The sequence below is a fragment of the Chinchilla lanigera genome, unplaced genomic scaffold, assembly GCF_000276665.1.
Source record: "Chinchilla lanigera isolate Chin_1 unplaced genomic scaffold, ChiLan1.0 scaffold00006, whole genome shotgun sequence".
Lineage (NCBI taxonomy): Eukaryota > Metazoa > Chordata > Mammalia > Rodentia > Chinchillidae > Chinchilla > Chinchilla lanigera.
The window spans coordinates 33,198,786-33,214,020 of record NW_004955407.1 but is presented as its reverse complement, the minus strand read 5'-3'; the positions used below and the strand labels follow the sequence as shown (position 1 = coordinate 33,214,020).

General features: G+C 43.1%; 1 protein-coding gene across 7 annotated transcripts in view; it reads right to left on the bottom strand.

Moving 5' to 3' along the window:
* Positions 1 to 15,235, bottom strand: part of Itsn1 (intersectin 1 (SH3 domain protein)) — a 219,678-nt gene that overhangs the window by 61,661 nt on the left and 142,782 nt on the right. For 6 of the 7 annotated variants that reach the window (XM_013504347.1, XM_013504352.1, XM_013504344.1 and 3 more), the window contains 4 exons: positions 11,975 to 12,141; positions 8,657 to 8,702; positions 6,261 to 6,382; positions 869 to 986 (listed from right to left, as the gene is read on the bottom strand). In XM_013504347.1, the coding sequence (XP_013359801.1) occupies positions 869 to 986; positions 6,261 to 6,382; positions 8,657 to 8,702; positions 11,975 to 12,141 (453 nt within the window). The remainder of the gene's footprint in view (positions 1 to 868; positions 987 to 6,260; positions 6,383 to 8,656; positions 8,703 to 11,974; positions 12,142 to 15,235) is intronic. The other variant, XM_013504357.1, reaches the window with a different exon arrangement.

Sequence of the window (15,235 nt, the reverse complement as noted above, 5' to 3'; positions counted from 1 at the left end):
ACGCAGATCCTGCTGGTACCGTTCCCTCCACCTACACGAGGCCTCTGCTCAAGCAAAGAGGCCCTGCTGGGGTCAGGATCCAGTCACAAAGTTTACCAATCCTCTACTTTCTTGCACAGGCTGCCAAGTTTTAATGTGATTTCACCGAAGATGTATAGCCCAGACATTTAACCACAAGGAAATGAAACAAAAAATCCCATGCTTCCCGCAGATGCCACCCAAGGATTAGTGGTTTCATGACCCCAAGCAGAAATGTGCTCCCCTCGCCTCCCTCTCACAAATATTACTGAAGCATCTAATTTAGTCCCTTAGATCAGAAAATAGCCGACTGGGTCGACAGCAGGGCGCTGTCTTTTTTCAGGACTCCAAGAGGGCGTGCATGACATCCTGCCAACTCAGCAAGGACCCTCTGTTCACAGTAAATGTCACCGGGGAATTATTCCGGGTTCTGTGAATGCTGCATTACAACCAGAAGACCCCATGGCCTCCTGCTCAATCTTCTGACCTATCTAGACCCCAGCCATTTATTTTTAGGAGCCCCTTTCTGTCACCTCACCCGCTAGCCCAAATCTCAATTTAAATAGCTGGAAGGAAATCAAGAGAAAAATTTGGCTTTAAGGCCAAAGCATTCATGACTCCTTCAGGAGAATTCCAACAAGGGCTCTGTTGTACTCAGCACAGTCAAGCTACTTAGATATGTGGCCCTTTTGAAAAACATATTCCATACCCATTAGCTGGGTGTCAGTCCCGGCGAGTACGAGAAGTGCTTAGAGCACATGTGGGAAACAATCTAGAGACTTAATGAGCCCAGTGAGAGGGAAAGCGAAAGCAACATGCACACCCCTTCCCAAGGAGCCCTCCCGCTCACCTGCTGGCAGTGCCGCTGACTTGGGTATCTCTGTCGGGGTGATTTTGCTCGTCCCAGGGCTCAGAAGTTTGACATAGTTAGCTGGGAACCAGCCTATTTGGCGTTTTTTCCCACGTGCCTAGTAAGAAAATAAGTATATCAAACACTTCCTTTATGATACAATTTGCTGTGTAGCATAGAACTAATATAAAGAAATGCAAAGAACTAATATAGAAGAGAAATGCAAAGCTCACTAACAGTAGAATCTATGGATTACTATGCATAGAACTAATATAAAGAAATGCATAGAACTAATATAGAAGAGAAATGCAAAGCTCACTAACAGTAGAATCTATGGATTACTATGCATAGAACTAATATAAAGAAATGCATAGAACTAATATAAAGAAATGCATAGAACTAATATAGAAGAGAAATGCAAAGCTCACTAACAGTAGAATCTATGGATTACTATGCCAAGAACAAACTATTTGTGTCCCCAGTTTATTTTTGGGTTTTTTGTTTTTTTTGTTTTTTTGTTTTTTTTTGTACCAGGAGTCAAACTCAGGACTTTGGGCTTGCCAGGCAGGCGCTTGTGCTGCTGAGCTATATCCCCGGCCCAAGAACAAACTATTGACACCAAAAATTCAAATTTTGGCATCCACTGGTCAGCAAAGCCGGGAATGTTTTTGCTCAGGGCTGGATCACAAGTTTAGGGTATTCTGTGGTGTGTTTAATACAGAGTTAATTAACACCTGCCTGATATTTTCAGATAATCTAGCAGTTATGATTAATGCCAACATTATATATGGGTCTTAGGAATAACAGTAACAACAGTAATAATAATACTGGCCATCAACACTCGGTGTGCTTTTAATAAGCAAGGTCCCATGCCAAGGCCCCATGCTTAGGTCCACTTATCCACACAATTCCAGAAGGACATTATTCCCAATTTCTCAATTAAGAGTGAGGTTAAAAAAGCAACAGTCCCAAGGCTGCAGGCTGGTTCGTGGTAAGCCAAGATTTACACTCATGTCTGCACTCTTTCTTTATGGGTAAATACACCCTTAGGGGCATGGCAATGTACATCAATATACACAGAGCACAGCAAGTCTCAGCCTGATGCTGCTTTCAAAGCACTCCAGGATCACTCAATGGCTACAGCCGCATTTTACACTTCCATTCCCTTTCCTTTACTTCGGTCGGATTCAATACAAGATCTGTTTATTTCATGTTCAACTCCTGGCTGTCTAAAGGGTCCGTATATGACACGGAGGAACTTATGAGACAGTTGGTGAACCAAGACTTGCAGTTATGAAAAAACTGCAGTGAGTGAGAATCAGCAGCAGGGCTGTGACTACCTTTCCACATATCACCCAAAAGAGAATTCAAAACTGCACGCCTACACACACATACACAGATGTACACAGACAGAAGGTATCTCTAGAAACTGCTCTGACAAAAGCAGCTGCCTCTGGGAATGGCAAAAACAAAGGAACTTAAAGCAGGAGAAAATTTCTACCACGTTAACTCTGGCTCGCACCTACTGACTTATCAAGGATACCTCCGGGCTATTGGAGGTTGCAGTGTCTGTGGTCTGACAAACTGCGTTGGGTCCAAGGGCTAAAGCTTTCATTCTCACAGTGAATCTGCTGATGATGGAAGCCATTTGTTTACAGGTTCCCACACGCATAGCTAACTAGTGAACTGCCGTATGGCTCACTCTGCCTCTTCCATGTCCTCCACCTCTGCAGCTTTACCAGTGCAGAATATAGAGCTCCTTGGCAATTCCTTCCTCTGTGTATTCTCGCTGACAGTCACCCTGGTGAAAGGGCCAGAAGCTACCCCAGGCAAGGAAATCCATCCACTTTATTATGGGTTCAGAGAACCATTCAAAACTCTCTTTTGAGTGAAGTGTCAGGAATGTGAGGCCTAAAAAAGAACATGTAGCCTTTAAGGAACTTATCACCTAATATGTGGAAATAAGAATTATGCAGGAAAGCTAAGTACTAATGTCAGCATTGGCTATGAAATACCAAAGAGTGGTGCTGGCCTGGGGTCATCCAAGTTCAGCACAAAAGAGGTGGTACTTCTGACTAGGATGGTCCCAGAAAGCTTCCAGAAGGGGTAGAAGGGGGCTGGTCCTCCACAACCAAAGAGAGGCAGAAGTCAACCTCACAGGGGACGTTATAAGCCAAGGAAGTAAGGCGCGAGAGCCTGGGGTGCTGGTTGTTTCAAACTAAGTTCAAATGGGGCTATGGTGAAGGTGTTGCCGCAGAGTGGTGTCAGGCTGCAAAGGGAAGGGGGAGCACAGATGGGAAAATGCACAGGGATGGGCAAAGGGAGTCTCCCAAGTCTTCAGAGCAGGAGAACCTCATATCAGAAGGCAGCAGGTGATGATGGCACAGCTACTTGGGAAGTGGGCCCTGCTGGGCTCAGGAGGCCTCTCCCTGACCATGCTGGAGCAGGCCCATTCAAAAGCAGAGTGGAGCCAGGCATGGTGGTGTATGCCTGTAATCCCAGCACTCAGGACGCTGAGGCAGGAAGATTGCTGTGAGTTGGAGACCAGCCTGGGTGACACAGTGAGTTCAAGGCCAGCCTGTACTACCTAGTGAGACCTTGTCTCAAAAACAAAAATAAAAACAAAAAATAAACAACAACAAAAAAGCAGAGTGGATGTCCTGTCCTGGACTCCAAAGGTCAGACGCTTGAGCTAGTAGGCAGTGCCTGGCTAGCACTTCTGGCCAGGGCTGTTAGGGCTGCCCAGCTGCGAGCTCCCAGGGGAAGCTTCGTCATTAGCTATACGCCAGGCTGTGCCTTCTCTTCTGCCAGGAGCATTTCTTTAACCCAGTAGGAGCCTGGGTATCCAGCTTGCCACAACAGAGATCTTCCCCTCCTTGCCCAGGGTTCACCGGCCAAAACGGTGAACAGGACAGAGCGTGTCTGCAGATCTTCCCTGGCGAGTCCTTTTTCCTTCCTGGGGTGCATGTCACTGGCTCATGCTGTTCCGGGCCCCCACCTTCAGTGTTCTCAAGGGTCTGCCCTCCCTGGCCCGTGACCCACATAGCAAGCTTTTCCTTGCTCCCTCCCCCATCTCCAGCTTACCGGGCCCCCACAGGGCGCTGCTCATGGCCAGATGGAAGCTGGGTGACAAGATACGCAGCCACACGTGCACCAACGGCACCAGGGGGCCACTGCAGGCTCCTTCCCAGGGATGCCCACAAGAGGGATTCCAGAAACCCTCTGTTCCCAGAGCCAGCAAGTACTTGCTGAGGCTCTGGGCTACGCAGCAGGTCCCGGGCTTAACTCTCCAGGAGGACAGCGGGCTCTGTGCCCACATGCGGCCATGCCCCTCTGCACTAAGACCTGACAGCTGCTAAGAAACTTAGTCCTTCAGTAGGCCACTAAGGAATGCTGTGTCCCCAAGGAATGCTGTGCCAGTGGCCAGAGGCACTGTCCTTCACAATATGCTAAGGAGTCAAGCAGGGCCTGCTTGTCCAAGGCTGGTCTTCACTTTGGGAGCAGAAAGTGGGAGGTGTAGGAAGGAGACACTCCTATTAAGAGAAGCAGGCTCATTTTTCAAGGACTTTGTCCCTCACTCTCTAGAGGGGATAGCTCCCAGGACCCCCAAGGATACCAAAATCTGAGGAGGTTCAAGTCTCTTTATGAAATGATAGTTGCTTTTTAGAGATAGATATTCACTATGTAGTCCAGGTTGACATAGTTACTATGCCTGGCTAAAATGATGGCACTTGCATATAACCTATGCACATCATCCGTAATACTTTAAATCCTTTCTAGGTTACTATAATCCCTAATACAAGGTAAATGCTAGTACTGTAGTTGTTATTCTGTATTGTTTTGGGAATAGTGACAAGGAAAAGAAAGCTCATCACATTCATATAGGTGCAAATTTCCTCAAATGTTTTCAGTTTGTGGTTGGTGCAGTTCATGGACATGGAACCTATAGCTATGGAGGGTCAACTGTAATATCTATAGAAGTAACATTTTTTAAAGTGACTTTTTGTTTAGAAATAACTTCAAATTTACAGAAAAGTTGAAAGAATAAGAGAAGTGCACGGAACACCCATATACTACACTTGGATTCAAAAGGACAGTATGGGATAATGGACAGAACTAGGATATAGACATCAGATTAAGTTACTATTCCAGTATTAAATTTACTAAAATTGGTAATTGTACTATGTCTCTATAACAGAATATTCCTACTTTGGGAAAAGCAACTATCATTTCATAAATCCTATTGTTAACATTAAACCCTATCTGCTTCATCATTTGCTTGTCTCTCCCTGTCCCTGTGATTCCTTTTCCTGAATCATCTGATTTTAAGTTGTTTGTATCATGCTTCTTTGCCTCTAAATACTTCCATGGGTACCCAAAGTAGGAATATTCTGTTATAGAGACATAGTACAATTACCAATTTTAGTAAATTTAATACTGGAATAGTAACTTAATCTGGTATCTATATCCTAGTTCTGTCCATTATCCCATACTGTCCTTTAGAATATTTTTCTCTTTCATACAGGGTCCAGTCTAGAATCAGATATTGCCATCAGTGGTCACATCTCTTTTATGTCATTTCTACTGGTCCCAGTTTTGGATATAACCAATGTTACTCAGCTGATGCGTTTCTGTCCATGACAACTATGTCCTTTTCAAGTAGGGCATTTGGACAAAAAGTATGTCCATTTGTCCTCACTGGTGATGATCACTTTGACCACCTGATTAAGGTGGTATCCTAGATGACAACTGTAAAATTACTATCTTTTCTCTTGCAAATATTATATGATCTGTGGAAGCCACTTTAAGACTACATGTATTTTCTGTCCTTACATTTTTAGTTCTTAAATTTATCATTCAATGAGGATTCTAACCAACTTTACCATGATGGTGGGTAATAGCATCTTTTAAAAGCATCTTTGCCTCTGGAAATGAAACTTAAAGGAGGTAACTGGAATTGCAAACTGAATAAAAAACAATAAGGACACACACACACACAGAGGAACTAAAACAGATACGGCTTTGCATAAAGAGAAGCCTCTATTATAGTACACTTCATACTACCACTGATGAAGGGCTCCACTTCTATAGGCAATTATGCATGCAGGCATCAATCATCCTATAAATTCTCTCCGTCTCTACAATACGGATCTGAGCCCAGAAATGGAATGGATGAAGTTTCAGGTGAATCCTCAGCTCCAAGACTCTTGCTACTGGCTGTTTGAAGCTTAGGAAACAAACAGATCCCCATACGATGAGATCTCTCACTATCCAAATGCAAAATTCAGGCAACATGGGGTTCTTTGTACTTAGCAATAAAATACTGTCCCTTTAGGATTTTGTATATTCAAACTTGGACAGACAATTTTAAATATACAGAAAAGACACTAACTTGCAGCTCTCCTTCCCACCATCCACCTGGATTCTTTTTTCGGATCAAAATCAGCTGACCGGGGGCCAGAGTAAGTTGCTCGGGACCAGTAGCAGTGTAGGAAGCAATAACTTGAGCAATTTCTGAAAAATAAGATCAAACATTGCAGAGCACTGTCAGGGCGAGGAGAAGGAAACCCTAAGAGACACAGTCACCTAAGGTCACAGGTTAACATCATCACAACTAGCACTGAGCTGATTCTCCACTCACGGGAAGAGGGAGGCTGCGAGTACCCGCCCCCGCCCTCCGCCCTCCTGAGCCGCAGTGTCCATGCCGCATTCAATGGCTGAGCTGATCTTTCTGCTCGGCTCAGTGTTCTGCGGAGCTCCCTCACTGTCACAGGGCTTACTAACAACTCCTCCCAAGTCCCCTGGCTCCCCACACCTGCCCAGCCCTCGCACTGTCTCTGCGAACCCCTGTGGCAAAGGGCTGGTCCTCATTCACCCCTTTCTCCCCTCATTACTCAGTGAATAACCCAAGGCACCCTCTGCCGAACAGAGAGGAAGAGAAATCCCATTTTCCACCGAAACCATCAAGATCCTAGCTGCAGGTCACCTAGGTATCTTTTCGGACTCTCATTTTCTTTATGGTTCATATTTTGGGAGTGATCCCTGATTTTCTGGTATCAATCATGGCAGTGAGAGTTTACTTCTTATTATTTCAAGAAGGAACCTGGAGTTAAGGGTAAGTTTATGCAAAAACAATAATTTAGCACAGAGAAAAAATAGAAATAGTTCTGTACTTTTCCTGAATGTTAAGATCCCATGGGAAAAACCCCAGCAAGACACAGACTAGGCTCTGAAAAGATGTTTCTGCTGGCCCTGGTGTCAAGCACAAAAAGGTGGCCTCCTGCTCAGGTAGTTCTGGTGCATCTGCAGGGACTTCCCTGAACTTTTGCAAGCAACACAGAACAAACTGCTCTGCTCCTCTGTCCTCACTCTCTCTCACAATGGCTTCAGAAAAGAAGGAAAGGACAGAGAAAAAGGAAGAAAGACAGAAGATTAAAGTAAGGAAGATGGAAAGAAAGGAGGCAAAGAGGGCCTATGCTCTGACAGATCTACTTTTCTAACACCTCAGGAGAGGCACTTTGGCAAGGCCCAGCTGTCCTGTTCTGCAATCTGAGATCAGCCACCATGACAGAGGTGCCGGTTTAGGGGGAAGCCTGGCCTGCCTGATGCTTCAGAGAGCTCAGGGAAGCAAGAAAGCCCGTAGCCCGGCCTACAGATAGTGTGGCTCTGACTGAGAGCCCCAGCCGGGAATCTGCTGGGGATGAAGACTCCTGAGTCACATGCCAAGCATGAGCGTTATATTCCAGGAGGTTTGGGTCTGACGAAAGTCCCAATTAGCGTCCTATTTGGCAGCAGCTGTTTCAGCCCCTTAGCAGACCTGGCGTAGGAGCCAGCGATCAGCCACAACAGTCTGTGCTGCCTTCTGAGGGCCTGAGCAGCTTGCTAGCTTCAGGGCAAAGTTAACCCCACCTGGGCGTCCTATAGATGCGCCACCGAGACCCTTTAGAGTGACATACATTTAAAATGTAAGACTCGTACTTTAAGAGCTTTGACAGGGTGGCCTACTATGTGGAGTCTGACTAAGGCCCTCGCCATTCTGACCCCTGCCTTTCCTGGCTATGGAAGCCTATTTGGAGCTAAGCACCAGACGGACACACAAACACCTCTCAACAGAGCAGTGACTGTTCCAACTTGTAATAGTTTCCTAAGGAAATGACAGCAAAAAGGCATGAAAGCCCTAGGCTAGGAAGATAGGCCACACAAAGCATATTATTTCACATCTCCTTCCTTTTCTCTTTTGTGCTACTATTTACAGAACATGTGATTTTGTTTAAATAAACTAAAACTCTGAATTTAGAGGCAGGAGTGTAATTTTGTACCTTCAATGTGTACCTGAGGAAAACAACCCAGTGGCTTAATTAATGGGGGCTATAATCTGATGGCATCTGTTATTCCTCTGCACTCCTCCACTGTTTATGTTCTGGGGCTTAGTGTATTGTCAGGGAGTGAAAAAGGGTCTACAGAGCCAAACATGACTGAGAAGCAGCGAACCCCAGGCTGACAGCTCCATGCATGACAACTTCCCACCACCTCGCCTGAGTTATTTCCTTACACCCCCAGAGAGCCTTGTCTGGTAACACCCTCCCGAGTGAAGCCACAGCCAAATTTCATAGCCATGTATATATTATTAATGGGATTCCAAAAAAGGATCCACTATAACCCACTCCTCCAAGACTCAGGTAAGAGTCTTTCACTGTTTAACTTTCTGGCCCTAATAAGCAAAGACTGGGAAAAATTATCAGTTATATTCATAACATTAAAAAGTAAGTGTTGGGATTAGTAACTTACCAGGCTTTTTTCCTAAACTCCCTGTTTTCCCAGCAGTTCCAGAGCCCTTAAAACAGAGCAAAAGGTCTCATTTGCATGCTGAAGAGTTTTGATCACACAACTTAAAAAATGGTTAGTGATACAAACCCACTTGAGCTCTACATCCCCGTTTTTTGTTCTGGGCAAACAGTAGTGTTACGGCACCTGACAGGAGGGTGTATATCAAGAAAATACGGGACAGAACAAGTGCTTCTGAACAAGTGGCTTTATTCTTTTCTTTGGGAGAATAAAAGAGCCAAGTATGCGGCATCCCAGAGGGCTCAGGCATGGACTGAAGGCGGCACAGGCGCTTCCTGGACCTGGACTAGCCCCACAGAGGGCTCTGTGATAGGGGGCCTATCCCTCAGATTCTGCTCAAACTCTCTTTTCAAGTGGTTAATTACAAAACATTTCACACGTACAGTATAAGACTGTAACAGACACCCATGAGCATACCATCCACATCTAATATGTTAAAATATTAATATTTTGCTACGTTTGCTCTAGAGGTTTTGTTTTTTTTTAAATTAAATTTTGGGTTTCTTGAGACAGGATCTCACTGTGTAGTCTTGATCTCACTGTGTAGCCCAGGCTGGCCTCCAATTAGCAATGATCCTCCTGGCTCAGCCTCCCAAGTGCTGGGTTCTTCTTTTTAATGAAGTAAAATGGCACAGGGATGATGGGATCCTCCCTTTCTCTATCCCGTTTACCTCTCTCTACCCAAGGGGACTGCTGTCCAGCATAACCTTTTCACCCAATTACACACTGTCTAAACATTGCGTTTCTCTAGCCGTGCCGGAAACACCAGCCACAGAAGCAGACTGTGTTTCTTTCCAGCTATGAAGTGTCCCAGAGTGCTCTGGGGCTGAGTTCCTCTTGTGGACACTCGCAGAAGTTTAAACCAGCTGAGTCAGCCAACAGAGACCACGAAAGCCAGGACACGGGCCAGAATGCAATCTGTTCTGACAAAGTGCTTTATTATAAATAAATGTTCACCCTTGGTTCCTTGTTAGAAAACTGAGCATTTCAATTAAGGCAAAGTGTTTAAGAAACTGAAAATTATTATAGAATAAAAACACGCAATTGATTTAATAGGAAGCCAACTTATCACTGTCCCTATATGTCTGGCTATTGAAATTTAATAATTATTTACTAGAAAAAGTTTGGGTTAAATTTTTACTCTTTATGACTTAATTCAGGAATACAATTATACAATATCAATCTGTCTTGCTATTTTTATGGGCTGCATATCAAATCAAAGAATATCAATGAAATAAGATTCCAAGTGACCAGTTACTTCCCTGTACAGGCTTACACTACGCTTCCTATATTCCATGAAAAGAAGAAAGTACTGGCAATGCCCAACCACAAGTTCAAATGGCTTCTACATATTTCTTTTGAGAAACCACAGCCAGCACACCAAGCTAGATGTACCCAGAAGGTCAGGTTCTGTCCTGGCTACACTGGTGAACTGTGCCCCAAGCCCTGTGCCTCAGAAAAAAGTAGCAGGGAGGACAACTCCTGCCCAGGCTCACAGGCCCAGTCTGGTGCCTGAAGCTTGGTCTGGCTTTAAGCTTGGTAAGACGCTTCATTAGAAGGGAAGAACTCTGTATCTAAGTAAGATGAAAGGACAGACTTTTCAGATTTTATTTTCACTACTAAACAAGGTAGCTAAATATTTGTCTAAAATTCTTCAGTACTGCTGGTTTTTCTGTAGTAGCTAATAATTTAAGACTATGGTTAAGAACTCTGTTTACCTTATAAAGTCAGTTTTTAAAACATACTGACTTCTAATGGTTTTAAAAATCAAAACTATAATTTATAAAAATATGATACAATAGCTTTTGTAGTTTTCAGCATTCAGATTTTTATTATATATTAATGTTATTAAATTCCTTATGTAAACAGACCTTAATCAAAGTGCAAATAAAGATAATAAAGTGAAAATACATTTAAACACAAACCAAATGGCTTCTGTATTTTAAGTAATCCAAAGGTAATGTCACTTTAAGGGTTTTCACCCACAACAGAAATTGAGTTTAGTTTTTAGCATGTCCCCCTTACCCCCTGAAATAGCATCTGTGTGATTCTTACTGCTGGTCTGTAGAAGAGTTTAAGTCTCCCTTTGCAGGTCTATAGAGTTCAATAAGCCAACTGTCTGACAGAGGAAAATTGTTTTCTTCCGGGCTTCTGCCAAATTCTCTAAGGGTGGGCAGTTATACAAAGGTATCCAAGGGAACTTCTGCAAGCTGCTCTCGTGACCATAGCAAGAAAACAATAATGAAATCTCTTTTTTTAAAAAAAGCATTTTTATAAAACCATTACTGGGAGCTGCAGGGAAAGTGAGAAGGCTGTGCCGTGACCAGCACAGCCCCACCCAGAGCCACTAGGAAGCAAGGGTGCTGGGGCAGAGCACTGAAGTGAGAGCCACAGCTGTGCACACGCTTACACCCAAGAAAGCGGTCTCAGCAGCATCTCTGCCAGCCCTTTTCCTCTACGCCTACGAGGGATGCGCTGGAAAAAGAAAATAAAGGTGCACCAACTGTACCTTAAAAAAAGCAAACAAACAAAAAAAAGAGAGTGAATTCTTATTCATTTACTTTTATGTCTCTGTTAAATGACTACATTTATACCCTGAAGCTCTCCCGTACCAGACAGCTTCCTGTCCTCTGTGGTCTCTCTCTCCACTTCACTGAACTCGTAGGACCTCAAGACCACATTCTATACAACCACATTTGTAGGGCTCTGTTTAATAACAATGGGAGCCATTTCCAGCATATAAAGATAGCAGCATCCCCCAAATATACCAACCTCTTAGATCTTGTGTCTTCCTATTGCACAACCAAAAAAAGAAAGAAATTAAGAAACTTTCTACTGCCCCATGTTCTAAAATCAGTATCACCAGAATACTTTTAGTTTACCTGGGCAAACTATTGCTGCCCAAGCTAAAATAGAAGGTAGCTAAAAATCAACAACCATGAAGAAAAACTAATAAGGAAGTTTATTCTAAATCCTAACGTGGTTACATGCAGGAATAGAGATTAACAACATTACGATCCAGGTAATGAAGACCACCCTCTGACGCAGCCTCAACCTGGCCCCGGGAATTCTGCTTGTCAGAAGCCAATGCTTACACCCTAGCACCAAATGACAAGGTCAGACAGCAACAGGTCACATGGTGTCTACTGTCATGTTCAAGAACTTAGCAAAACCCCACAGCGTTCAACTGGCAAACATCATGACTCCCCGCCAAGAGAACACCACACAGAAGAGGAGAGGAAATAGTTAATGTGGGTTTACCTCTGAATCTTTAAGCCTCACATAGTTAGAAGGGAAGACTCCAGACTTGTCGCCCACTGTTCCCGTCCACCAATCACCATCTTTCTTGGTAACCAAAATCACATCCCCTTGCTGAAAGGTTAAATCTCCTTGTTCAGAACTCTCGTAAGTGTACATGGCAATAAATTCTGGTGGGGAGAAATATTGAGATAGGGAAAAAGCTTGATTGTTTAAAGAAATCCCAGACATCTTTGTAAAAGCAAGTTTATGAATTGGGAAGTTAGGGTAAGATCCATTCAAGAGAAAGGCTAATCCCAGACAGCACACTGAGCTGTGGAATATGCTGGGCTCCACGTTCCTCAACTGCACGTAAAAATTCTGGAACTACAGACAGGGAGACCATGCCAGTGAAGACCCAGCAGAGGGGAAAAACATAAACTGTATGTCTACCAATACTGAACACCAAAAATGACCTATTGTTTACGCTCACATTACTTCTTTTTAAATTAAAATGGCTTTTGCTGTGCAAATATCTGTGTTCCAACTTTGAGGGTACCAACTCATAGCTGAAAGAGGAGAACCTTTTGTTATGCCCTATTGTGCCATATACATAGACGGTAGAAAGCTATTAGAATACAAAATAAAAAACAAGTAACATTTAGTTAAAATGGGCATGTATGCATCCCTTAAATGCCTCAACAAGTAGAGCAGGCTGAAGACAATCATGGCTACCAAATCTTAGAAAATAATCAAGGCTTTGTCAATAAGGTAAGAAGACAAATCACAGTTTATCACATTTTCTAAATTCATGTAAGTTAGTCTTACAGAAATAATATGCTTTAATGTCTTCAGAATGTACATTTCAGAAGTTTTTCTTTTCTAATTATAAGAACTCTGCATTGTTTTTAATTGATGCTACTAAGAGTTAGAACAAAGTCATACTCTCAGAAAACACAAAAACCCTAGATACAAGGTACAGCAAAGAAGATTTACAAAGATGCATACATTTCTTGTTTCTGCTTTTTCTGTATTTTATACCAGACTTCTGAATTTTTTAGAAAAAACAGAAAACTCATTACTGACTCAAAGAGTTCATTTTTATGATGGGTGAGGTATGTGTCTCACTACAATTTCAGACAACGTTCTTTAATTAGAGAATCTAACATGGATACATAGGCAGAAATTCAGTATGCAGACCTCCACTGCTCAGTTATAATAACCTCTGTAAAAGGTACTAAGACTAAAACACAGAAAAACAGAACCCCTAGGACATGTGCTGATGAGAGTACCCCAGCTCCCAAGTGTCCCCCTTCGGCTCCCGTGGCCATTTGTGCACTGCAGCCAGGCCAGCAGGGACTGCTGGGGGACAGTGTGGGACCGAAAGAGACGGGAGGCCATCTGAACTGCCTTGGGAAGACAGAAGACCGTCTTTAGCTCTCCAGCACTGGTAACACCTTACTCCACAGCTGAAAATGGCAAAATCACTCCCACTCATTGAAATCAAAGTTGGCTGGCCTCAATCAGGGCATTTTCTTTGTATTAATATAGTTTTACTTTTCCTGATTCCTCAATATTCTGACCCTTCCCCCGTCACCTTTCCCCCAGTTGCTGTTCTTTAGTTCCCACTGGCTATTTTAGACAGGATCCTGCACAACCTGTATTTTCCCCGGTGATTCTTCAGCTTAAAAGTCAATTTCTTTAAAATGGATCCGAATTTTATTTTTTCCCTTTGTGGTATACATCCAAAAAAATCCCTCTGATCCCAAGGCCTTTGTATCTTCAGTCCTTTTGTATTTTTGAGACTGGATCTTGCTGAACTGCTAAGTTACCTAGGCTGGGCTTGATTTTGTTATCCTCCTGCCTCAGCTTCCCAGAGTGTTGGAATTAGAAATTAGTGTTAACTGCCATGCCTGGCTGTTTCAAAATTTGAAATAACTTTCAAAATGTAGAGGAACCTCAGAAACGTGACTTGTGGGTGAACCTACTATTGTAGTTTAAAGTATAGGGAGCCGGAAGAGGCTGGGAGATTCGCACACCCTGCAGTGCACACAGGCACCCATAAGACGCCACAGGACAGTGAAGCCCAGGGACAGGGTGAGTGAAGCCGGAGGGCTCCGTGTCAGTGACTCTCTCTCAACAGACATTTAACAGAGGGTACAGGCCAGGCACAAGTCGCTGTTTTAACAGCTACGCAGGCGGGCAATCTACTCAACCTGGGTTATAGTTTACTTTAAATTAGACAATGGTCAATGTAATCAACAAGAGGCTCATCAACATCTGGAAACAGCCTCCCCAGGAATCTCTAACCTAATGTCCTCTCACAAACTTCCTCTATGATGCCAGCCATGTTTCCCAATATTTCTAACACTTAGTTCATCTCAAACAGATGACCAACTAGAGTTTAAATCTATTCTGTTTCCTGACTTTCAGAAAAAACGTGGTCCTTCTGTGTGACCTACTTACTGAGGCCTGCAATACTGAGCATCTTACTTGCTTCAAAACAGACATTCCTCCACATCACTCTCCAGTGAGTGGTGCTACCAGTCATCCAGGGAACAAAGCAAACCGCAGACGCTTATCGAGTTTTGTTCTAAAAACTTTAGACATTTCCTAGTCCTCGTATTAATGTCCACATCAAGGGGGTGGTTACTATGCCAGATGAAGAAGCTAAGGAATGACCCAAAAAACCCATATGGCTACTGTGTGGCAGAGCCAGGATAAGCTCAGCCCTATACCAAGCCCTGACTGGATATAACACAATGAAGTTCTACTGCTGGTTTTACTGAAGAGGGGGCAAAATTTGCTGTTTACTACATTGATAACACACACTGTATTCAAATGTGCTCTCTGCCTTGCTCCTCTAATTAGCAGACTTAAAAGCCATTAAGAGGAATGTACAGAGAGAGTTATGTTTATAATTGTTTTCATGCTACTAACAAATACTGGATGTGAAACAGTATTAGAAGTTTTTAGTGATAATGAGGTTATATACTTGTAAACGTAAAAAAAGAAAAAACCTTTAAAACTTTTTCTTGAAAAAGGAATGCTTTTATTGTCAGTCTGAGCTACCACTAAACCTTTTCATTTGCTATTTCTATGGAAATAATTATTTGATAATGGTATTTTCATTAGGCAAGGTGTTTAAGGAATCTAACAATTTTATTATAGCCAAGTACATAAAACTTCTCATATAATTTATTCCAGGAACCTTGAAAAATTATTACAAAATTGGGAAGTTATGACATCTGCTGAGTACAAAATGTGCTCACACTGCTGCATGGA